Source organism: Miniopterus natalensis, chromosome 2 (assembly GCF_054644295.1).
Source record: "Miniopterus natalensis isolate mMinNat1 chromosome 2, mMinNat1.hap1, whole genome shotgun sequence".
NCBI lineage: Eukaryota > Metazoa > Chordata > Mammalia > Chiroptera > Miniopteridae > Miniopterus > Miniopterus natalensis.
In genome coordinates, this window is record NC_142082.1 from 102731707 (window position 1) to 102756277 (window position 24571).

At 42.2% G+C, this 24571-nt stretch overlaps 1 protein-coding gene across 1 annotated transcript in view; it reads right to left on the minus strand.

Moving 5' to 3' along the window:
- ATP8A2 (ATPase phospholipid transporting 8A2) overlaps positions 1-24571 on the minus strand; it is a 510308-nt gene that overhangs the window by 259126 nt on the left and 226611 nt on the right. The window contains exon 25 of the mRNA XM_087814449.1: positions 743-915. Coding sequence (XP_087670575.1) covers positions 743-915 — 173 coding nt within the window. The remainder of the gene's footprint in view (positions 1-742; positions 916-24571) is intronic.

Sequence of the window (24571 nt, forward strand, 5' to 3'; positions counted from 1 at the left end):
AAACGAGATTAGTAATCCAGTAATACACATAGAGCATTTAACCCCATACCAGGTACTTCTAAGCACAGTGCTTTCAGAATCAGCAGCTCTCCTCTCACCTTGCAGGTTGTTTACTGGACCTGTGGGGTGGTGCCACTCAACTGTTGAGTAGTTTTCTTTATAATTCTGTCTGACTTTCAAATTTCTATCAGATCTGTACCTCGTATAGCCAGTAGTCAATGGGATGTAACAACATTCACCCTAAAAACCTCCCCAGATTTCATGAAAAGCCAACAAAGCCTTCTAACACAAAAATTGGCACAGCAGGGACCCAACCACAGCTCCTTGTCGACTGAAAAGAAATACCCACTGGACATCGGCAAAGAGGCACCAAAACCCCACAGGTCTTAGAATTTGAGCTCAGCCATCCAGAACCAAAGAAGCAAATAGGCAGCAAGACCTGTCTAACTTCCCACACCGGCTTGAGGCAGAAGTTTCCCAGTTTATCCCCAGTGTGACTATGACTGGAGGCTCTGGCTCTGGCTCGTCTCCTATCTTCTCAGAAGACAATAAACACAACAAAAATGTAAGATCCACTAACTGCCTTCCACAAAATCTGTGAATGGACAGTTAAATTCATATTTTGGTTTTGCCTTTTTTATGAATTTGTACCCCTAGAATTCTTGTGCATTGGTCTCTTTTCTGTAGACACAGGACACAGACAGGTCAAAATATGAGTCCCCCACAGCCGGCGCAGGCCTACCTGCAGCATATGACAGCTTTGCAGGAGAGCGCCAAATCTAGGAAGCTCCTTCTGACTTCAAAGGAGAGCGCGTACTTGAGGGTGTGGCCGTCGATGATGAGGGCTATGTCGTTCTCTTTGCCCAACAAATTGCCAAGTTCCGTGCAGTGCTGAGTAATAGCTGCTCTTGTTGCCTGAAACAATAGTTGGGGGTGCGGCAGGAGTCACATTTTTGTGTGTTTAGTATATCAAAACCAAAACATAAATCAAAAGTAAATTCCCAGAAGTGAGAACATGTCTATTCTAATGTAAAATATATGTAATGTAATGTGTGTGTGTGTGTGTGTGTGCATATATATAACCAGAGTTCAACTTGGTATATTTATACATTAAAATTTCATTCCCCTGCTCTCTAGATGTGTTTCATTCAGTGAAAACATCTCCATAGTGATATTTGCATTTGATATTGGAACTTTAATTGCTAAAGTCCTTACAACTATCTTTCCCCTCCTTTATACTACATACATATTCTTCTTGGTGCCTCCTAGAAGCTCCACATAAAAGAATGTGCTTTTAGGGGAAATAAATGTTACTGGTTTAAATGGCAAACATTTCTCAGTTTGCACAAGGTAATCTTTAAAGCACCCAAGAGATATTTGCACATATAAAAATAACACAAAAGATTCATTTCTATTTTCTGCTGAGATCTTCAGATTAAACCATTTCTCTCTCTGTATCATCAGAATAAAAAAAATCTGATTATTTTTTCATTTTACAGAAAGTATCTAATCAAGTTAAACTACCAATACCTTTAAAACATTACTACCAGGCTAAAAAAGTGTCTTGGTGCCCAACCGGCATGGCTCAGCAGATGAGATGGAGGTTCGGTTTCTGATCAGGGCACATGCCTGGGTTTCAGGCTCGATCCCCAGCAGGGGGCGTGCAGGAGGCAGCCAGTCAATGACTTTCTCATCATTGATGTTTCTATCTCTCTCTCCCTCTCCCTTCCTCTCTCTGAAATCAATAAAGACATATTTAAAAAACAAACAAAAAAAGTGTTTTGGTGTGATGTCTGTTACCAGATGAAATTAAAGCATAGAACCATTCTTAAGATTTTTAAAAAAGTGATGTTCTGATTTTCCCAGTGAATTTATGACTATGAATAGGATATCTGGTTCAAATATAGGAATGCAATTTTTGGCTTATAATAAAAAATCTGGTTTAAGTTAATCAGGAAAGCACAGCAGTCTGCTGAAATTATTTTGTCTGGACAACTATCCTTTGACTACTAAGTTACATTTTTACATGTAATTTATCATATGATAACATAAATTGCAGTCTTAAAGAAATAAGTTGAATGTACAGGAATCCTTCTACCCCTTATTAAACTGAGGATCAGCTATCATCACAAAGTGAGAAACAGGTTATATTGTCTTTCTGCTCAGTTTTCATTCTCAACAAGAGACTTGGCAATGTTAGAAAGATGCATTTAAGGCAGGATTCTGCCTAGAGCCCTTGTTCTTTGTTTGGATAGCCTGGGGTCTAGTCCCAACTTTCCACGTATTGCCTCTATGACCTTGGGAAAAATAGTTAACCTCTTTAAATTACAATTTTCTGATATGTAAATGGAGAAAACTATTTAATTGATAGTACTTTTGTTATGAACAAATGAGCTCTACAATGTAACCAACTTAGCACTGGGCTTGGCACATAGTAAGCACTCAATAAAACTCACTCTTTTTCCCGTACTATTTGCTCATTAAGGATTTCCTACATCAAGGGAAATACACCCTTCTGTTACTTCAGGGAGTAAACAAATGACAATGCCTTCTTTGTCAATGTAATAACAGAAGAACAATTGACAGAACAGTGCTCTAAGAATAAAAGTTAAATTGACTTTTACCAAAAATAAAGATAAAGGCAACTTTATTCTTAATTAGTTGAGTAATTCTGAATCTCAAACAAAACATCTATGCAAACATCTATGTTTACCTTATCTGTGCAAACAGCCTGACCTATGAAATTTGGGTAGAGAAATTCCACCCACTTAGGGAAATCCCAGCTTGGCAGCCGCGGTGTTCACCAGGGAACTCCGGCAGGTCTGGGCAATTCTGGAGGGTGTGCCTGAAGGGGTCAACGTGTGGTGGACAGAAACCCTCCTGGGAAATAGGGATGAGTCAAGGTACACTGATCTGGTCCATGGACAACGTGTCAATGCTGCTGTAGAGGCAGGGTCTGGCCCAGTGTCCTTTAACCCCATCGGTCTCCCCCATCAACTTTTGAAGGAACAGGCTGAAGAATAAAAGTCTGAGATGTGGTGACCATTGCTTGTGACTTTTCGTTGTTGTTGTTAACCCTCACCTGAGGATATTTTTTCCATTGCTCCTCAGAGAGAGTGGAAGGGAGAGAGGGAGGGGAGAGAGAGAAAAAGAAAAATAGCCATGAGAGAGAGAGAGAAAGAGAGAGAGAGAGAGAGAGAGAGAAATAAGAAACATCCCTGTGAGGGAGACCAGAGACTGGTTGCCTCCAGCATGTGCCCTGATGGGGGCGGGGAGCCAACCCACAACCGAGGTACCAGGCCCTTGGCCAGGAATCGAACTTGCTACCCTTTGGTGCATAAACCGATGCTCTAACCACTGAGACTTTTAAACGGGGGCACAGTACTCCTGGAGATATGTAGAGACTTTCTCTACTTGGGTTATTTCTAGAGCATGCATGAGATACACTGGACACTGACAGCGCTTCTCCCTCAGCTGGAGGAGGAGTGGGGAAGCCCCAAGTTTTGGTGGCTGACCACCTGTCAGTGGGTGAGGTTCAGGGGCATGAGCAGGAAGGGTGTCACCAGAACAAGCCTGAGCACTGGGAATACAAATGACAGAAATGTGGTAACAGAAAACTATGTTCCTGTAACATTTGCAATCTCCCCTTTCCCCCAAAATTTGTAGGTAAGGACCTGAAAGGAAGCTGGAGCTTTAACAGCGGCAGGTGGGGACAGAGAGGATGTGGCCACACATGGACCCCTGGAAGGCATACCCGCCAGAGAGGCTCTCTTCCCGAGAGCCTCTCACAATCCATAGCCCGCCATGACCTGGGAAACACGGGTGATACCGAGTTGAAATGCTTTCAAGTTGAACCATGAAAAATGCTGTGACTGAATGCTTGTTTCCCTTCCAACATTCACATTGAAAGCCCAAATCCCAATGTGATGTTGTCTGGAGGTGGGGCCTGTGGGAGGTGATTACATCATGAGGGCAGAGCCCTCAAGATGCAATTATTGCCCTTATAAGAAGAGATAGGTAGCTACTTCCCTCTCTCCCTTCCTCCTGCCCCAACTTTTATGCCCCAACTTTTATCCTCCCCTCCAGACACATGAGGACATGAGTCAAACAAATTATAATCAGCCAACCAAGATACAGTTATCAGTTATCTGAGTATCTACTATGCTCCCCAGGGTGATTAAAAAAACAAACCCACAATAAATACCAAGAATACATGTTCTATGTTATCTACCCCCATAAATAGTACAATACACAAAATTAAAAATGAAGTAATGAGAACCTAATAATCTGCTTATGGGTAGATCCTGGGTGTCACCACCCTCATATCCCATCCTGCTTTGGCTCATTTTCAGTGGTTGGCTATTACATTACATTGTAAATCCATGCACTCCCTCTGCCAACCTCTGATCATGCTAACCCACAGTAGGTGCTCAACTAATATGCTGACTTCATAAGTGAACTGACATGTCTAAGTCATGAGTATAAACACGCACTGCGGTATCTTTGAGAGATCATTTACGGGTCTTGGAGGCATCTATTTGCCTGACCTCCTGGGACACTTTGCTTTATAATTTCCTTAAAAGTCTTGGCTCTTGGCCCTTCCTACTCTTTGTCCCCCAGCCTCTCTGTCTTAAGCTTTCTCTGCTCCTAAGCTCCCTTCCTACCGATTTTCCACCCTGTTCTTCCCTTGCTTCACCTGCTCAGAGTCACGCCTTTGCCTGTGAGACTGAAACCCTCTCCTACTCCTGAAGCCTCCCCGACGCATCCTTGCAATGCCCTGTCTGCAGCCTCTGCTTTGGTTTCAACTCCTACGCTTTCAATGCCCACTCAGCAATAATCTTTGATCAAACCCAGACTCGCTGGGCTCACCGCACACGTGCGGCAGAATATAGGTCCCCTCTGTGCAGTTCTCAGGCAAGCCGGCCGAAGGCATTACTATCACAAACAGCTCCTTATTCTCAAATGGACTATGAGTCAAAAGTCTATTTGTAAGTTAGTTATTGGGCACTTAGAATCCATTTTCCCAAAGGAATGATGTTACAAATTGCGGTTGGATCCCAGAGCCTGTTAATGCCTATTTAGCTCAGTCGCTAAAATTATACTGCAGTTTCTTATTTTAATAAAAAACCAATTACTGAAAGTTACAATGGACTTAGCTGTTACGAGGGGCCAGGGAGTCAGGGCTGGGGGTTTCGTTCCCAGAAGATACGAAACATTCCACAATCTTTCTTTACAATTTGCCTTTTAGGCATTAATATTAAAAAATATATATTTCCAGCTTTTCATACATGCTCTACAATTTTACTTTCCTTCACAATTAAAAACATACAACTTAATGCCAAAAGTGAGTGCCTGTGACTACAGCTGACCCCTTAGCCATGCAACTGCTCACCTTTTTCCCAGTTGTGCGGCTGTGGACCCTCATTTCTTATCATTAAGGTCAGCACCTGCTTCTGCATTTTCTGTTTTTAAAATATAGTCATCTAAACAGTATACCCAGCACTACCCTGTGATCTTGGGAAATGGTTGTCCACCTGCTGATGAAGAGATCAGGGGTTCATACGAGGGACCTCGAAGTAAAGCTGAAGTGCAACCTGCTCAGCTTAGGAGCAGATGGGATCTGGAAAGTGGTTGGTTCTGCTGTTAATCACTTTTTGGATTTAAGAAACACACCAGGATAAATGAAAATTTCTGGAACCTGGATGCATTTCTACCAGTTTGCAAACAGCAGGAATCTTTCCCCCAAATTAAGTAGTTCCAGCAACACTGACATTCGCTGAGGCAGGTAGCCCTCTCCCCCTGTGAGCTTGGCAGCGTCATGAGGAATTTCTTAGATGCCATGGTAGCAGCAGCTGCCTCGGTCCTCACTTTGATGTTCTGCAAATTCCAATGGGCTCAGAGCTGACGATGCTGAAAACCAGAATGGTTCAAGTTTCACAAGGAGCAATTCAACCAAATCGCGCTTAGCCTTCAAGTTCAAGAGCAAACTCTTCTCCTGAATTAACCTTGGGCTAGTGAGTATCTAATGATAACATAATGCTCTTCCTCAAGACTGTGAGTTCAGAATAGTTTTGTTTTCTCCTCTGTCTACTTTTCTTGACCCTTGCCAACTGTCATACGCATCTTTCCTGACCACCGCGCTCTCCCACTCTTCAGATCACTCCCACTGCCCAGCGTCTCGTACCAGGTACAGCCACATTCACCATACTCCCACCTTTTTAATTTTTTTTACTGTCATTTTCATTTCCAATATAACCACACCTCTTTCTTGACAGCATTAAGACTCTCAATACTTTTGAACTTATGGACCTTAATGGGTGTAAAAGTTTGTGAAACTTAAAACAAAGCACAAATCCAGCAAACCCATCATAGGCTAATAAAGAAGGTCAAGGCTGAAATCACCATAATTACACATGGTCTCTACTGCCAGCTGCCGGGCCAGCAGAGACAACTGCCTTTTGCTCTGGCTGTTGACTTGCTCTAATCTATAAATATCTCTAAATTTAGAGTTCATTAGTAGGTAAGAGGGATCTCTGTAAAATGTGTAACATTTCAAGGATCTCCTATTTAATAATTTCAAGGCCGACGAGCTAATATCTCAAAGGCATTAAGCAAACATTCTCAGAGATAATGTGACCTCTTGCTTACAAGCACCCAGGGGCCTTTCTGGGACCCTGAAGTCACCTTTTACTCCCACCCCCCAAGAGGCATTTCTCTAAACTCCCACAAAATATTTCAATTTCTGATAAAAAATTTCTAATCTTCTCAGAGTAAACCAACCCCCAATTTATTGAATTCACACCAGCATATAAGCTTCTACAGAAGTTTTCTTTGTTTTGGTTTTACTTAATCAGATTCACTGAGTTATAATTCACATAAAATTGAATGATTTTAAGTATGCAATTCCATGAGTTTTGCCAAAAGTATACAGTCATGTAACCTCTTCCATACTGAAGATATGAAACATTTCCATCACCCTAAATGTTTCCTCCTGCTGTTCTGTGGGCAATCCCCGCCCCCTCACAATCATCCATCTACTTCTGTCACGATAGCTCTGCCTTTTCTAGAATCCTGTAGAAATAGAATAACATTTGCAGTCCTTTCTGTCTGGCCTATTCATTCAGACTAATGCTCTGAGATTTGTCCAATGTTCCCTTTTGCTTCCGAGTAGTATTCCAATCTATGAACACGCCACAGTTTGTTTATCCATTCACCCATCAGCACACATATGGCTTGTTTCCAGTGTTAGGGTATTGTGAATAACTCTACCATAAACATTTGTATCCTAGTCTTGTGTGGACATATTTTTTTCTCTTGGGTATATACGTAAGATTGGAAGGACTCTGTCATATCAGACGTACTATGTAGATACATACAGAGAAAGTGTATGTTTAACTTTATAGAAACTGTCAGACTGTTTTCCAAAGTGGCTGCATCATGTCATATTCTCGCCAAACCTGGCCGAGCAGTCTAGCTGCTCCTATCCTTGTCAACTTGCATCGTCAGTCTTTTAAACTTTAGCCATTCTAATGGGTATGCACTGTTAGATTTAGTCGTTTTAATTTGCATTTCCTAAATGACCAATGGCACAAATATCTTTTAATGCTTAATAAAGTAAGTTTATGGTTGTTGGGATTTCAAGACATACAACTACGTGAAGTGGAATATTACTCAAGCCGCACACCAGGGACGCGCTTGTGTAGAGTAATCACACCTGTGGATGGGACTGGCCCCCAGAACCTTTCCTTAGCGTAGCTGGGGTACCCTATTTTTCAGTTTCTTCTATTCTTTTTACATTCTCATGTCCCTAAAAGTTCCACACTTTCCTGAAAAAGAATCCCAAGTAATGTCAGCAGAGAGATTCAGGAAGTGGGGGTGTATGAAAAAAACCAGCAGCAGCTGCTAATGAATAGCATCATTTATAAGAAAGAGACTATTTATTCACTTGGGCTTCAGAGCCGAGAAAGTTTGAAAACTATCAATCACCACCACTTATTGAAAAAAATTTTGACTCACAGTTGTGACAGAGCTCAAACCATTGAGGTTAAAAAATTCCCTAAAAATATGTCCTTTTGTTCACTTCTCAAAGGATAGTAAATGCAAACCTAATGTGCTTAATTTATTTTCTTCCAAAAAACTCTTAGGAATCCTTTTCCATGCTAAACAAATATATTCTTGAATAGTTGTGTAGAGTAAAATCTCAAAGAAATATACACACTTAAGGAGCGCTGGCTATTTGAACCTCAACTATGAATCCTTTTCGCAATTTTTTAGAATGTGGAATTCTTCTTACAGTAGATAGGCCTCTTCTGTAAGAAATGATTTCAAAGTTAGATTCTCCAGCAAGAAGAATGTGAAATAGGCACTTGTAAGTGATCACTCTGCTGTGTATAAAATAACTCTCCACAGTCCCATGGAACAGTTGCTTATCACACATGTGTCCAGAATGAATCCCTGAGAGCCACTGCATACTTTGGGGACATGACAAATCACTGCCACGCTTAATCTCATCACGTTAACTAGGAATAATTTTACTATGAACAGAACAACCTTAGCTTGCTTAATTTCCGGATGTTCGAGGATTTAAATTTTTAACTTTTATTAACATATCAAAGACATAGCCATTGCACTTGCTATTTCTAAAGTCTCCTTGATTCTTTAAAGAATTATAAAGCGTTCAAACCAAACACAATGGTGATCAAGCTTTTAAATTTGGAAAGAAACTACTGCAGAAAAGAACTTCTAGACAGTTTGCAGAGTGTTTTCAATGAACTATGTATGCGATTAGGCCACATGTCAGGTAAACTTTAGTGAAGGAAGACAGAGTGCGATGAAGCTCACACAAAAAGGTAAAATACTGATTGCAAACTAAAGATCTACATTTGCTTCACTGTGATAAATATTAATATCTGTTATGTCATCATAGGAAGCCACCATAATCAGCACAAAATCATTTCAGTTCTTGAACTACTTATTTGCTATGTGATAAAACCAGTTTCTTCAAAAACATGTGCTAACTTTTAAAATAAACCTTACAGATGCCATGTAAGAATTAATTCCCTGACCTAGAGGATTTCAATTTTCCACTTTAGTATTCTGATAATTCAGCCACTGCATTTACTACTTCAAAGTCTTCTTGACCCTTTGAGAAATCGCAATGTGTGAAGACTTGTGTAAACAACAAAAATGGTAAGGAATTTCTGAAAGAAAAATAGTGAAGGCAGATCTTTAAAAAAATTCCAAGTGCATGTGTGGCAGCTGCAGGATGTGCAAATCGGTGAAGATTGCAGTCACATGAAAAAATGGGACCTTGGGCTGAGATCTAGCACCAACTGAAGCAGAAGTGCTGGACACGAAGGGCTGGAGCTGGCCGTCACCCACAGGCACACAGGCTGCAGCTGAGCCACCGCTGTCCGGCTCTGGGAAGAGCCAGCCACTGGAGTCTCTCTGACACCTTTTACACTCCTTGGATGAGTAGGGTTGCGGGTGGGCTACAGAGAGAGTTACGTGAGAGAAAGGACAGCTGTACTCAAATTCTCTGCTTTTTAAGGAAAATGACTCTTGTTTATGTGGAACACTATTCACACTTAAAACTGGGAGTACTTTCCAAATGATAGTCTCCAGTTGGTAAAGTCAGTGGCATACTCTATTCTAATTTCAAAAATAAATAAAACCAAATAAGTAAAAATATAGAAAAAGACTCATTTCCACTGGAAACCTCCAAACTGATGATGGAGGGAGAAACCTCATCACATACACCTGGCCAGAGGCTCCCGGAGTTGTACCGAAGCCCGAGCCAGGCAGCGGCCGGTGAGGGCGGGCTCTGGGCAGGCGAGGCAGTCCTCACCGCTCTCCTCTCTACCTCTGCGCAGGCTGGCTAGGGGTCAAGGTCATGGAGGACAGCAGTTTACACTGAAATGTAGAAGGGAAAAAAAGTCCTTTAATTAACCTTTAGCCATTAAGCGCCTATTCCGTGCATAAGCTTCTAGGGTTAGAGAGGCCCAGAGAGCAAGAAAGAGCGATACATTCAATAGCACAGGACAGCCAAAGGTCACCTTGAGCCCAGCACATCCAGACAGTGAGTACTGGAGGCCTGGGAGGTGCGGTGAACCACAGACACAAGTTAAAAAAACGCTGGGGTGGGGAGCCTGGCAGACACAAGGAGGCCTCTGGACTTCCTCCCTGGGCCTATAGGGAGCCAGCAAAGCCGGCGTCTGTGTATAAAAATACCACAGGCATTTGTGGAAGATCACCCAGCACCAGGAAGACAGATGAGAAGGAGGGTGCAGACCAGCTGGGGAGGCTTCAATGCTGAGAGTCCAACCTGTGGCTGGAATAACAGCCAGGTGGAGGGGGGCAGAGGGGAAAATGGGGGACATGTGTAACACTCTCAACAATAAAAAGAAACTTAAAATGTAAGAATTAAAAAAAAAAAAAACGAGACAAATCCAGGAGACACATTTAAGTAAAAGAACACACAGTACTTGGTGAGTGGTCAGAGGCCAAGGGAACAATGAGGATAACTAGCGAGCAAGCTTGTAGCCAGGTAGATAAGCCAGGCCAGCGGCTGGGAAAAGATGTACGAGGACTGGGGGAGGGTGTGACTGCGGGTCAGAAGACACTGACTTTTGACTTTGTGAAGAGAGAGTTGGCTCGTCGATTTAAGAGCAACCTACTGTTCCCTGCAAGGCTGTGGAGGGAAGGCCCACTGGGATGGTGGGGGTTAGGGAGCCTCCCCAGCCCTGGACCACCCGGCGCTGCTGTCTAGGGACAGTGCTACTCAGAAGTCACTCGGGCCCCGTGAGTGTCTGCAAAGCTCCAACTGAACATCCGGCAGCCATCACTTGTTCTTTGTGGATCATATAACCTTTCAATCAGTGCTGCTTGAAGAAGGGAAAATGAAACCATTTGGGGAGTTTTCTTACCACTCCTTCTGGGTGAAAAAAGCAAACAAACAAATCACTCAGCATACAGCAGGTGCTGAGAAAATGCGTGCCATTGTTGTCTGCTGCTTCCTGAACTCCTGACCCGGCCAGAACACTCACCCACTCTCATGTGAGTCACCTCTTCTCTGTTTGCGCTAGTCCCTTCTGCATATCCCTGCATTTGTGTTCTGACAATGGCTTTCTACTAAAAAGGTTAAAAGTATTTGAGACATTAACTTGGTGGATCATTCACACATTCAGTAAGTAGCTGTGGAATGTGGACTGTGAGGACACATTGTGCACAGTCTTAGTGAGGGGACAGCAAATAGATACCTGGCACATGTCACAAGTGCTCTGAGGAAAATCAAGTAGGGCTTCAGAAGCAGGAGTCCAACAGTTTATGCTTAACTGGAGAAAAGGTCCCAACAGTAGATTTGAGTGGCCAGGAAATAGAATCAATAGGTTGATTTGGGGTTAATTATTTATTCCACATTTAAAAGAAATTTTTTTAGCCAAAATTAAAACCCAGGTAATTTCACATGAAAACTCTGATATCCAGGTTCTCTCGAAAACTTGGTGTCTGGGAATCCTGGGCCCATGTTCCCACAAAGCTGCAGCCAGCTCCTGACAAGTACAAGTAGTGCTTCTACCGCTGGCCCTGGGGCCTCTCTGTACTGGGAGACCAAGTGTCACTGGTTACTGGGCATGTGTGGTTTGTTTCTCTGACCCACCTCTCCATTAAAAGTGGGAATAAAATTACTAGGGCAGGTCACAGCTCCCTGACTTGGGGACACAGATCCACTTGAAGCCCTGTCACCATGTTCCCGGCCATGCAGGCCTGTGCCGTACCCCTCACCGTGGTGAGAGCTAGTTCCTTCATTTCTAATGGGACACAGCTCACACAGAAGCAGGGTCCCATGAGGACTCTGCCCACTGCTCAGGAATGTCGTGGGCTGTTTCCAATACAGGGATGGTGCCAGATGCTTACTTCTACCTAGTTAACAAAGGTTCAGCCCCTACAATTAAACTAGTCATTTTGAGAGAACCTATACATACCTAGATTTAAAACCCAAAAGGTATCCAGAGGAATGAAGATTTCTTGAAGCTTCTTAAATTGCTTTCTGCAGAGATTTAACCTTTAATCTAACACACACACACACAAATTTTCCAGATGGCTAGCATTTCTATAGAGAAAAATAAAGTGTCAGTTTCACTGTTTAAAACTTTGAATACGACAGCATATTGGAAGGAGTTAGTTACGTCTAATGTGCCCATGAGGACTTCCTTCTTCATATATACATTTTTGGGATCTCAAGCCTTAGTACAAAATGCTTGAGAGAAGAGAGAAGTTATTCTGAGGGAAAAAATATGTATGATATATAATATATTAAAAATAGAAAATATGTAAAAAACTTATTTATATACTATATATACACTATATGCTATACAAAATACACAATATACATGAGAAACTGCTTTTATAAACCTTAATAAATTATATAATTCATTAGACACTGTGCTGTAACATGAAGATGGAATTCAAGGCACTGGGGCTATAAGGGAGAAACCCCACCCCTCCTCTCTTCAAGGAGGTAGCTTTCTAGCAGGGACATGGAAGTGAAAAATACAACAGAGTAAGTGCTATTACAGAGGACTGTGGAAGGAGGAATTATAATGTAAATTAAAGAGAAATGGACTCTGACAGGTGGGGAATAAGGAGCCGGAGAAAACTACTAAAAACAATAGAGATGAGTTTATAATTGTCAACCTTTAAAAAGACATGATAGCGGGAAGTTAAGATGGGACCCTCAGTGGAGATGGACCGGCGTCCAGCCCAGCACGCAGCTTGGGGAAGCCTGGCGCTGTCCCCCGCAGCGCGTACGGGGCGCTGCTGGAAACCGGGTAAGCCAGGCCTGCGGCCAGGGGGAAGGTCCCGCGCTAAGGAAGCTGACTTTCTGAATCCTGTAAGAAAATGATTCAGTGCCCAGGCCAAGGACCTTTCCTTTGTGTATCTCCAGGGATTTCAGCTGGTATTATGACAGACTCTCAAGTTTATATCTCCAGGTAGAACCTCTCCCCCAAATTCCAGACCCAAATATCCAAGAAGCTAACGTGGAATCTGCACTTGGTTGTCCCATGAGGCAACCCAAACACAGCAGGTCACACTGAGCTCCGGCCGGCTCTCCCCTGCATTAAATTGTTATGGACACCAACAGCCCAGACACGATAGTGAACACTTCCTTCCCTTAGTTCATGACATCTCTGTCCTCCCAGGTATTAAGCCAAAATATTGGGGTCACTCATTCCTTGTTTGCACACCTTGCATAATCAACCCATTAACAAACAATGTCACGTGTGCCTTTGTTGTTGTTATTATTATTAAATTATTTAATCTTCATCCAAGGATATGGTTTTTATTGATTTTTAGATAATGAGGAAGGAGGAAAGAGGGAGAGAGAGAGAGAGAGAGAGAGAGAGAGACAGAGAAACATTGATGCCAGAGAAAAATATCCATCGGTTGCCTCTTGTACCAGCCCTGACCAGGAATCAAACCCACAGCCTTCTGGTGCACAAAGGTGATGGTCCAACCAACTGAGCCACCCTGCAGGAGCTCACTTGTGCCTTTGAAATGCATCGAGAACCTGGCCACATATAACCATGCACCTCCCCTAAACCTCCGGCTCTATTCTCAAAGTAACAGAGATCTGGTAACGCAAAAGGCAAATCCTATCACTCTGTTTAGTCTTCCAAAGCTTGTGTCCTCTGTCCAAGTAAGAGCCAAGGGCCGTTCTGTGACCGGTGGGGCCCGGCACCCCTGACCTGAGCTCCTGCCAGGGTGCTCATGGACACCTTGGGGGTCCCTCAATCACTCATCCTCTCCTGCATTTCCAGAGGCTAACACCCTCTTCTTAATATCACCTTCTCCTTCTGAGTGGCCCAATTTAAAACACACTTCACCCCACACTCCTCATTTCCCTTTCCTGATCTGTTTTCCTCAGGGCACTTCTCACACTCAACCTTTTACATCTTTTACTTCCTTCTACATTTTGCTTGCTGTGTGTGCTTCCCACTATATTACAAACTCCTGGGGATTGGGAATTTTTTTTGCTGACGCTTTCACTGTTGTCTCTTCAGGCTCGGGACAGAGACTAGCCCAAAGAATATATTCAAATCTTTATTGAATGAAAGCATGGCTTACAAACAGTAGCAGTGGGAAGTGGGGGAGACAAGTTCAGAGGCTGCCAATAGCCACATAAGTAATGAGGCCTGGGCCAAGGAAGTGGCAGACTGAAGACTTTTCAGGAGTAGAATGCACCAGGTTTGGTAACAACGTGAGGGCCGTGGGAGGGGCTGTGAACTTAAACAACAGCTTAACAAGGCGGGGGGCGGGAGGAGGAAAGGTGGGCATGAGAAGTTCAAATTTTGAGCATGCTAATGAAATGAGGTACATTAATATATGTATTCACATATCCTTCTCAGATACAATTCAAAGCCTAATAAACTCCTTAAGACAATGTTTATAGTGTCAGTTATTCTAAATTTAATAAGTCCAAAGACTCACAGGGCTCAGATTCACTAGATATAGGTGCTACAGGTTACACTCCACCCTCCAGAACAAAAGAAAAATTACAAATACCAGAAATATGTGGGAAATGATGATCTGCAGAAGACCAGAGTGTCCCTAGTGCTTGAAACTATGTGGAGAATAAGAAAGAGAAGAGGCTCTGTTCTGCAGACTTACAGTTAACAGGCTCTAAATCCAGCACAGATTTGACCTTTGCTTTAAATAGATTTTCTTGGAGAGAAGGGAAGAAAACATTGATTCATCCGAGACTCCTGAACGACCTACTGTTCACATTACTTGAAATAAAGTCTGCTTTAAATCAGAATTCTTGAGACACAGAAATAAATATACCAAGAAGTTTCTAATTCTATGCTTTCACCAACTGATTATTTTCATTCACAACAGTGGACGGACTCGATATGGTCTTTCCAGAAGGCCCACGACCACAGAGCAGGGCACACGGAGGAATCAATCACATCAACGCCATCCAGGCTCCGACTTCAGCTTGTCTCACGATCAACACTCTCAATGAAACAAATAAGAGAAGTATGTGAAATGGAGATGGCTTTTCAGGGGTTTCCAAGTGTTAATTTAGCAACATTGGAGGAGTTAAGGAAAAGCTAGTAGCAGAAATGTTTCCAGTAAGATCGAAAAAGGTTAAACCAGAATCATTCAATACCAGGATTGTTCACTTGGTAAATATGAAACACACAGCTTCCCACTCTGCTGAACTCAGTCATTAAGATCAATGTCACATGGAAAGAGATTTGACTTTGGGTGGTAAACACACAATGCAATATAGAGATGACTGTGCATTTGAAACCTATGTAATTTTTTTAACCAATGTCACTCCAATAAATAAAAAAAGATCAATGTCACAAATATGAGGACTAATTAGGCAGTTTATACACTTATTCTATTCTTTAACACTTATATTTCCTCTCAAGAATTTTGAGTGTTTCACTGTTGATTTTACACCACTGTCAGAAGGCAGTTGGAGAGACAAACACAAATCTAAATCAAACAGAAGTCTGCCTTACTGTCTATTTGCTTCTGTTTGGGAAAGAGTTTGAAAATGTGCTTTGGGTACCTTGCAGGTAAATGACCTCAGGGCACCAGGCAGATAATAAAGGTATAACTGCAACATTAAAGAGTGGGGAGTCTGCGGCCAACTGGAAAATGCCTGTTCCAACCTACCGATATCCACAGTACTATCCAAAGAAAATACCGCTGCAGACTAAATTTGGCCTACTGATCATCAATCTGCACAATTATCAAGCATGATGAGAGAATCACAATAAAAAAGGAAATGATGATTCACATAACATTTTCCAAAACTATGAGCAATAAACACTCCAACATGCTTCACAGAAGCCACTCTTTATAATTGCACATGACCCCTAAATGGTTAAAGGGAAGCAATGGTGTCTGAGCAATTCTTTGAGATGAGCACTCATACCTACAAACAATCATTTCAGAGCTATTTTTCTAATGACAAAAATAGAATACAAATCTATAGACTAAAACAATGAGTAAGCCTACAGATGTGCTAACACACACACAAATACACACTAAATCCAGTGGAAATTTATTACTCTTCTACTAAATGAAGCTTTTTGAGAATCTTAAGTGTCTAGAAGACTTACAACCAAAATGACCAGCCACAGCCCACAGAGACAGGGATGACGTCCAGAAATCGCTTCCCAACTGGAACCCCATCTAGGATGTTGCAGCTGCCGCAAGCTCCTGTCTAAGGATGTGTCCACACAGAGCCTCCCCCTTAATTTGTTACCTTGTCTGTTTCATCTCTTGCACCATTACTAAAATCACCTCAAATTGTAACATCAGCAAGTCCTTTTTCTGCTTATGGTCTTTGGTCTCTACTTACATCCTATCAACTGCACTATTTGGAGATCAATTTAATGTTGACTCCTTTTGCTTGTTTGATGATTTTACATTATTAGAGTTTTCTACTGTTCGTGGCAAATGACCACATAATCTCTCTCTAGTTGCTTTAAGAATTTTGTCTTTAAAATCCAAGGCAAGACTATTAGGTACTAAAGTGAGTCATAAATACACGTGGAACCAGCCAGAAGGGAACCGGCCTGAACAACAGGCCAACATTGAGCTCCGGGCCCTCTGAGAGTACTCTCATATTCCTTAAGTAACTTACCCCTCTACTGTGGGGAGAAAGCTTTCATGTTGCTGTAAACCAATACACTCATGTGAATCCTCAGAGCAGGCCTCGCAGCACAAGAACTTTTGGGAAAGACATCCTGCAGCTGAGGACCGGGTTCAACATTCCTCAGGGTGTAACTCAATCGGCCAGCCTGCAGAAACTCAGCAATGGCTGCTTTCTGAAGCAAGCAAGCAAACGAGCACACCAGTGGGCCCAGGCCCGATCTCCAGCAGTGTGCCCGTGGAGAGAAAATAGCCCTCAATAAAGAAGGTAGGGAAAATTACTCTCGTATGAGTTTTAAGAGTTTTCATGACAGACGAAGAGAACTGTGGCAAATTAAAGCAGCAACACAACAAAGGAAAACCACCACTGGGGAGAGTGCCAGGCCGCTCCAGTCTCAGTCTGGAAGGTGACTGGGGTCCCAGAGCCAGACGATGGGAAAGGACTTCATTCCTGATGATCATCTCTCGAAACAATAAGGTGTTTGGAGAGGAGTGTGGAAGTGGATCCAATTAACAGCAGAAACCCACAAGTAAGAGAGGAGGGTTGAGAAGAAAGACTCTGACATGGAGCGTCGCTAACTGATACGAACTCCTCTCGGTCTCCTGATATCCTCATGAAGGCTGTGTGGCACTTCCTATTTGATAGCATCTCAATTACAGAGAACAGCAATCACAGTTGGGTTTTTTCCCAAATTTAGCATTCCTTCAGCTACAGTTACACACATAGAGTTACACACAGAAACTGAGACGCAGTAATTAGGCATGTATTTGACATGTTTTCTTCTTTGCACCCAGTTAAGGACCCAAATGTTCTTTTTTGACCTGGATTATAGTCAAACACAGTCACTCAGTAGAGACTCCCCTTTCCATTAGCTAGAGGGTGAACCAGACCACATCCAAGCGGTCAGTCCAAAGTTTTCCTCTGTTCTCATCGATTTTAAAAGGTACATACACAAGAATGGAATACTCTGCAGCTATAAAAAAGAAGGATCTCTTACCCTTTGGGACAGCATGGAGGGACCTGGGAAGCATTATGCTAAGTGAAATAAGTCAGTCAGAGAAAGACAAGTATCACATGATCTCACTTATACGTGGAATCTAATGAACAAAATAAACTGACAAACAAAAAAGATACAGAGACATTGAAGCATGCAACTCTCTGACATATTTCAGAGGGAAGAGGGGGTGGGGAAGGAAGAGATTAACCAATGAACTTATATCCATACATGCATAGCCCATGGGCAGGCAATAGTGAAGGGAGGTGGCAGGAGAGCAGTGGAGAGGGTCAACGTGGGGGAAAAGAGGACAGCTGTAATACTTTCAACCATAAAGATAAGTTTAAAAAGAAAAAAAAAGGTACATACACAAGAATGGAACAAACCACTGAGGATTCTCTTTGTTCGACATCTTAGATCACTGTTTTTATAAAACTTCAGCAAATAAATCATTTTAATATGTTTTCAAAGAGTTGTTAGCTTTGTTTTGGTAAGGCATAGGAGGAAGGTAAAAAGATAAAAGATAAAATACTCATATGTAAGTAGGGGAAACAAGCCTGTCTACAAGTTCATGTTGGCACTATTTCTTTTCCCAGTAGGAGCCAAATGTCATTTTGGTAACTATGCTGGAAGCTGCGCCAATGGCTCCCTGCTAGCTTACCTCTCCTGCTGTGGATGGAACAAGAGGGACCATTGCCCTGAATCCCATAGTAATCATGTCGTGTTGCTACTCAAAATTACATACCTATCAAATTATGAGTGTGGAAATAGTAAACACTAAGTGAGGGGTACACACACATTTCATTCTGCATCCAAGATGAAAAATAACTTCCAAAACATGAGCACTAATCCCAAATTCATTTTCAAATGCAGGAGCTCTAGGATACCAGATTAAAGACATTCATTTTCATCATATCCAAATAGTCTGGAGTCATGGGAGACAAAGGCAATGAACCCTGAAGGACCTTTTGCCAACCTCCCCCCTGCAATGTCCTCAGTATTACAAGTCCAGCTTCTTGGGCACCAGTTTCCTAATCTTCAAAGACTTTTTTCTCCAATAAGCCAGTCTAGAATGCCCAGTTTTCCTGAAGGCCCTTGTGAAGGAATCAGCCATTTCAATATTGATTGCTTCCTTCTCTTCCAAAAAACACAGCCAGAGGCATACTGTTTGATTGTGTTTTCTGCAGAGTGTAGACAGGGAGCGGTTGGCACACTGAATCTATTCAACCTGAAGACTTCAGTCCTATTTAGATGCACTGAGCCCCTTTTATAATAACTGCCAAGAAACCAAGCATCCATACCAAGCACAACCTAAACCCAAATGCCAGGTACTGATGGGCCTGGACTGTGGGGGTGAATAAAGCCATGACTGTAGAAGGCGTCTGCATGATGAGGGCGGAAGCTTCTCATTTTACTTTCAAAGAAACTGCAGTGCAGAAAGCTTCTGAAGACATGACCACTTAGCTATGGCAGCCACAGAACACTCCTCCTATCTACAGGCTTTTAGAGCTCGACACTGCTTCCTTCACTGCACCTCTCCTCACTGTTCTCTAAGCCTGGAGCACTGCATCCACGACTCTGACCCCCTTGGTCTTTACAATCTCCACTCTCACTTCCCTTTAACCACTATCAATTTCCAGGGGTGCCATAACTAATATAAATGGGGTGGCTTAAGACAACAGAACATTATTCTCTCAGTTCTTTAAGCTAGAAGTCTGAGTTCAAGGTGTCAGCAGGACCTGCTCCCTCTGAAACCTGTGCAGGAGAGTACCTCCCAGCCCCTTACTACCTCTACTGGGTGGGCGGCAATTCACTGGCTAGCAGCTGCTGCTGATTTCAATCTCTGCTACTACACTGTCCCTGTGTGTATGCATCTCTTCTTTTCTTATAAGGATGGCAGTCATCGCCCAGGGCCCACCCCTCTCCAGCATGACCTCATCTTAACCAATTATATCTGCAATGACCCTATTTACAAATAAGGTCACATTCTAAGGCCCTGGGGGTTAGGACTTCAGCATATCTTTATGGGGGACACAGTTCAACCCATAAAAACCACATAATTAGCACAGTCATACCCAAGAACCTATAGCATGAAATTTCCTTTCCTTCCCACTCATTCAATTTCTACCACCCCTTCAACACTATACCTGTCTTGTTTTCAAAATGTGTTTTTCTCCCTGACAACTCACTCTCAGGTCTTTCTCAGCTTACCTACGTCTCCAACTACCCTGGACTTTCTGGATACTGATGTTGTCCTAATCCCCTTGACCTTCTGTTATTTTTATTTTTCCTAATCCACAATCAATAATCCATACTCTCAACTCATTCTCAATCTACAGAGCATGAAAGGAGAAAGACACTAACAATATCAACTGGTTTCATTTACATCACTTGACCGGGAATGAACCCAGGGTGGTGGTGATGTGGACCCAGACCTCTCGTGATCTTCCTTCATGATGACCACTTTAGTTTCACAGTATCCATTCATTCAAAAGAATATTTATAAGTACTTACTGTGTGCTACCAGGCATTTCACTTATGTCCAAGATTCGATGGCATACAAAATTAATGTAATGCTTCCCTCCCAGAATTAAGAGTATGTCAGGAATATGAACAAATAAACATGCAGGGCTAAGTGTGGTAAGTGCCATGATTCAGGCAGGTAGGGAAACTACAAATGCACTGAGGAAAAACTAACTCCAAAGGTTGTTAAATTATATTATCTCCCCAAGAGTCAGTCCCTGGCCTCCTTCTAACTTATACTTCTGCCTGTGTGATAACATTCAATTTCAAATCTCCAACACTGCTTCTGGTGGTTGGCACTCAATTCCAGCCTCAACTTTTCCTTTGTGCTTACAACTACTTTTCCTCTTGCCATTTCCAGCAGGGTGTTCCAGTAGTACCTAGAATTCAGTAAGTCCAGGACAAAGGCCATCCCCTCGATTTCTAGTCTTTCCCTGTACTAGTCCTCTCAGTTAATTTACCACCATGCTCTGTCATTCAAACTCAGAATCCTGGTATCTTTCTCAGCCCTCTCTCATCCCACTGCCTTCCTCTCATTGTTTAACTGGTTTTCAAGTGTGATTTTTAAAATTCTTACTAGAGAACTTTTTATCTATTGTCTTTTTCCATTAATACAGCCTTGTTTCATGTTCTCATGAATTCATTGTGATTATTGTAAAGACATCATCACCAGGTTCCCTTTCCTCAAATCTCTCCACCCACTGCATTCCAACTTACAAATTACTTGCATATTTATGACATGTTACAGCTTATAAATGCTTTCACACAAATCACTTTTCATCCCCACATCAGCCATCAGCCACAGTGACTGGTAGAAGAAGAATTAGTCTCCTCGTTTTAGGAAGAGGAAATGGTCTGAGATGTGCCCAAGGAAGTGATGTGCCCAAGGTCACAGAATAAGCAGTGACAAAGCAGCCATTCAAGACCGGGTCTGATTTCAAATGCAGAGCTCCACAGCCACCCTGCGGCCAAAGTTATCATCCCAAAGAACATTTCTGATTCCAGGTCTCTGCATAGAGCCTGAGTTCAAAAGCCAGCCACTACCTGGGATATGTCTTCCAGAGTAGCTATAGCGAATCACCTCTGCTCAGTTCCACCAGGCCTGCCATCCGGCCTCAGAAGAACCCCACCCACAGGAGCTGCTCTCAGGCCAGAGCCAGCGCTGCGAGGGCAGTGCCGGAGGCTGAGCCAGCAACGTTTACTTTGGCACCTTGGCTCTAGGTAATTCAATAATAAACTCAGCAGTTCCTCAGTGGGATGTTTTTCCCCCATAAACTCATCCATACTCCTGGCCACATCCTCCATCTGCTGCCAGCCCGATGACTAAGTACCTCTACCTTTCTCCCCAACCTCTTTCATTCATTGCTGAAATGACCATTGTAAGCATGAAAATCTGTTTAGCACCATACTCCATTACTTCTCAGTTTGGTGAGCCTAACCTTCCCCATACAGGCAACAAATTAATAGCAATCCATTAATCAAGTGCTTTGCAGATACTAGGGACACAAAGTTGAAGGCCTGTGTCTCTATTACCCTATCCACTGGATCCCATGGAACCTGAGCTGTTGTGACTAATCTTCCATTCATCTTGAACTTCTTAAATTCCTGCATTATGGCCATCATTAAATTTTAGACTTTCTCTAACCATATCACTTGCCTCATAACCTTCTATAACATTTTATCTGTCTCTCAGGCTCTTCCTCTCTCATTTACATCAGATTATCACAGTACTCCTTCCAGAATCTTTGGGCTGCTAATTCTCCCATCACCACCTCTCTTCCTTCTGAAGTACACATTGCCCACTCACACCCTTGCTCCCATCTTCTTTGCAATTATCGAATCAACTCTTTCATGTTCTCTTTTTGAAGATGGAGGAGATTAAAGATGGTTGAATTAGACCATAGGCTGAAGACCATGAGAAGACACTTTCCTATATGAAATCCTAACAGAGAATACAGGTCATCTGTCTCTCTCCTGTTGCCCCTTGTTCTTCCCCATGATCAAGCTTCTCTGTTCTTCCCAACCTGATCTTCCCCTTCACACATTTTCCCAGAACCATCTTCTGCTGCCTCCTGCCTATCAGAGCACCATTCATTCTTTAAGAGAAAGAAAAAGAAAAAGAAAAAGAAAAAGAAGAAAAAGAAAAAGAAATGCCTCTCCTCTTCCACCGAGTCTCTCATGAGCGACAGCACACAGGTTTTTCTGACCAGCTTCTAATAAACTATATTTAATCTGTACAAACAGCAAGATTTTAAGAGGCTCAGAAGCCAGGCCAAGGAGTTTACATTTAAAATCATAAAAAATATAAAATGGTTATGACTGTGAGACAAGCATAGCCCAACAGAATGTCCTGTGATTATGGAAATGTTCTGTACTGTCCACATGTGTCTACTGAGCACCTGAAATACAGTGGGTGCAACTAAAGAACAAAAATTTTAATTTAACTTAATTTAAATTGCCATTGTGGCTATAAGATTTCCAGACTAATTTGATACCACAATAGAAGAGTTTTAAAAAGATAAATCTGAGCCAGTAGAATGGAAGATAGTGTTCTGGGGCACAGCAGGGGAAATGGGCTAGGAGGCCCCTTGAGATGATCTCAGGCAGATTCCCCTTTTTCTAGAGAGGAGAAAAAGGAGCTAACACTGCCCTATCACCAAAATGCTGCGAGAAGAACAAAACAAAAAGAAAAAGGCTGAGGTTTCCCAAATCCCTTCAAAAAAACAAGACCACAGGAGATAAGACACTTTTTTTGTTTGGGAGTCTTTTCTCACATTGAGTTTCCTATTGAATAATTCTACCGATAAATGCTGATCCCCCATTACTAAGTCCATAGTTTCATCAAGTCAAATACAAAAATAATTTTCTAGAAAAATTATATAAAGTATAAAATAATCACTTAGTAATCACTATCTGTTTTTTCCTTTTCACTTTGGCACACACAGAACAATACATTTCTGACTACACACAGTGAGCTGGTAAGAGGTAGTAGGGTGTTAGGAGATGCTTGCAGAAAATAAACTGTGTTGCCAGGGAAATGATTAGAATATCCAAAGGTAGAGTTTACATGTGGTCTCTGAACCAGATTAGGTTCTGTGCTTCTGAACAGGGCCCTGCAATGACTTCCCTCCACCTCACACAGAGGTCTGCACCCTCCCAATACAGCTCAACTCTATGGACGAGCTTCTGACTATAGCAAAAGTAGAAATATATAAGCCAGGCAGGGGGCAAAAACTCATCCTTCCCCACATACCTGTGAACATTGACATTTTAAGATATCTGTGCTTCAGCTCCCAAATTAAAAATATATTCCTTAATTTGTCATTTCAATCCTCTGATCCGTACCACCAGCCAGATTATCTACTTATAACAACATCTACCTGTCAGAATACTTACCATCCAAGGCACTACTGATATTCAAAACAAATCACCAAAATAAATAAATATGTAAGTAAACAAATAATTTAATTATATTGATTTGATTTATGTAATATAAATCAAAGAGAGAAAGCACAAATCAGGGGATTTCCATTTAGGATGTTCTTTTTTGAGCCCTCTGTGTAACTCCACTGGACCACTCAGGCCTGTCTATTGAAGGTGAGCTTATCCAACATCAACCTGGCAGAGCCCAGGACAGTACTTTCAATACTCTTCCAAACACTTTTGCTCTGTGAAATACACTCATCAGAACAAAGGTAACGCCCACATCTTCTAAAATTTGTGTATATGATGTTCTTTCAGAATCTTTTCCTGCTTATGGTTGGAATGATTTCACATTCTATCAAAAGCACACAAGATATTAATGAGAAAAGGCTGTCATCACATTTTCCAATATTAAAATGAAAAACTGCTTAATAAAATGCATAACTTCCACATGGTGGCTAGCATCTCAAAAACAATTGGAGGCATTTCCCAAGGTACTGCCCTGCAGCTGGCCTGATGTGATTCCATCTGTCCTGTTCTACAACTCATCTATTGACGAGGATTGATTTCAACACCATAAATGCATAAACAAGGGGAGGATGCCCCCTGGAAAGGAAGAATGTTAGACATTTTTAAGCATTTCAAGATTGACAACTGCAGAGCAGCACGGCCTCAGACAAATTCGACTTGGCTCCCGCTTAGCCACCTTGCATTATGGGTCACAGGATGCAAATCCTAAGGACAAACCTGACACAACAGACATGTACATCGCTACCATTCCCCAAAAATTGTCCTGCTCTGGCCTCTTCATCACCTCGTGGAAACCATGTCTACTTCATACATACACCATCTTCATAAAATCTGAATGCTAACTACCTGGCAGGGACACTCGGGGGAGCAATTTGCATTTAAAGACAAATGGAATGAGAAAAAGCAGGATCACCCTCGTTTGGTTCCAT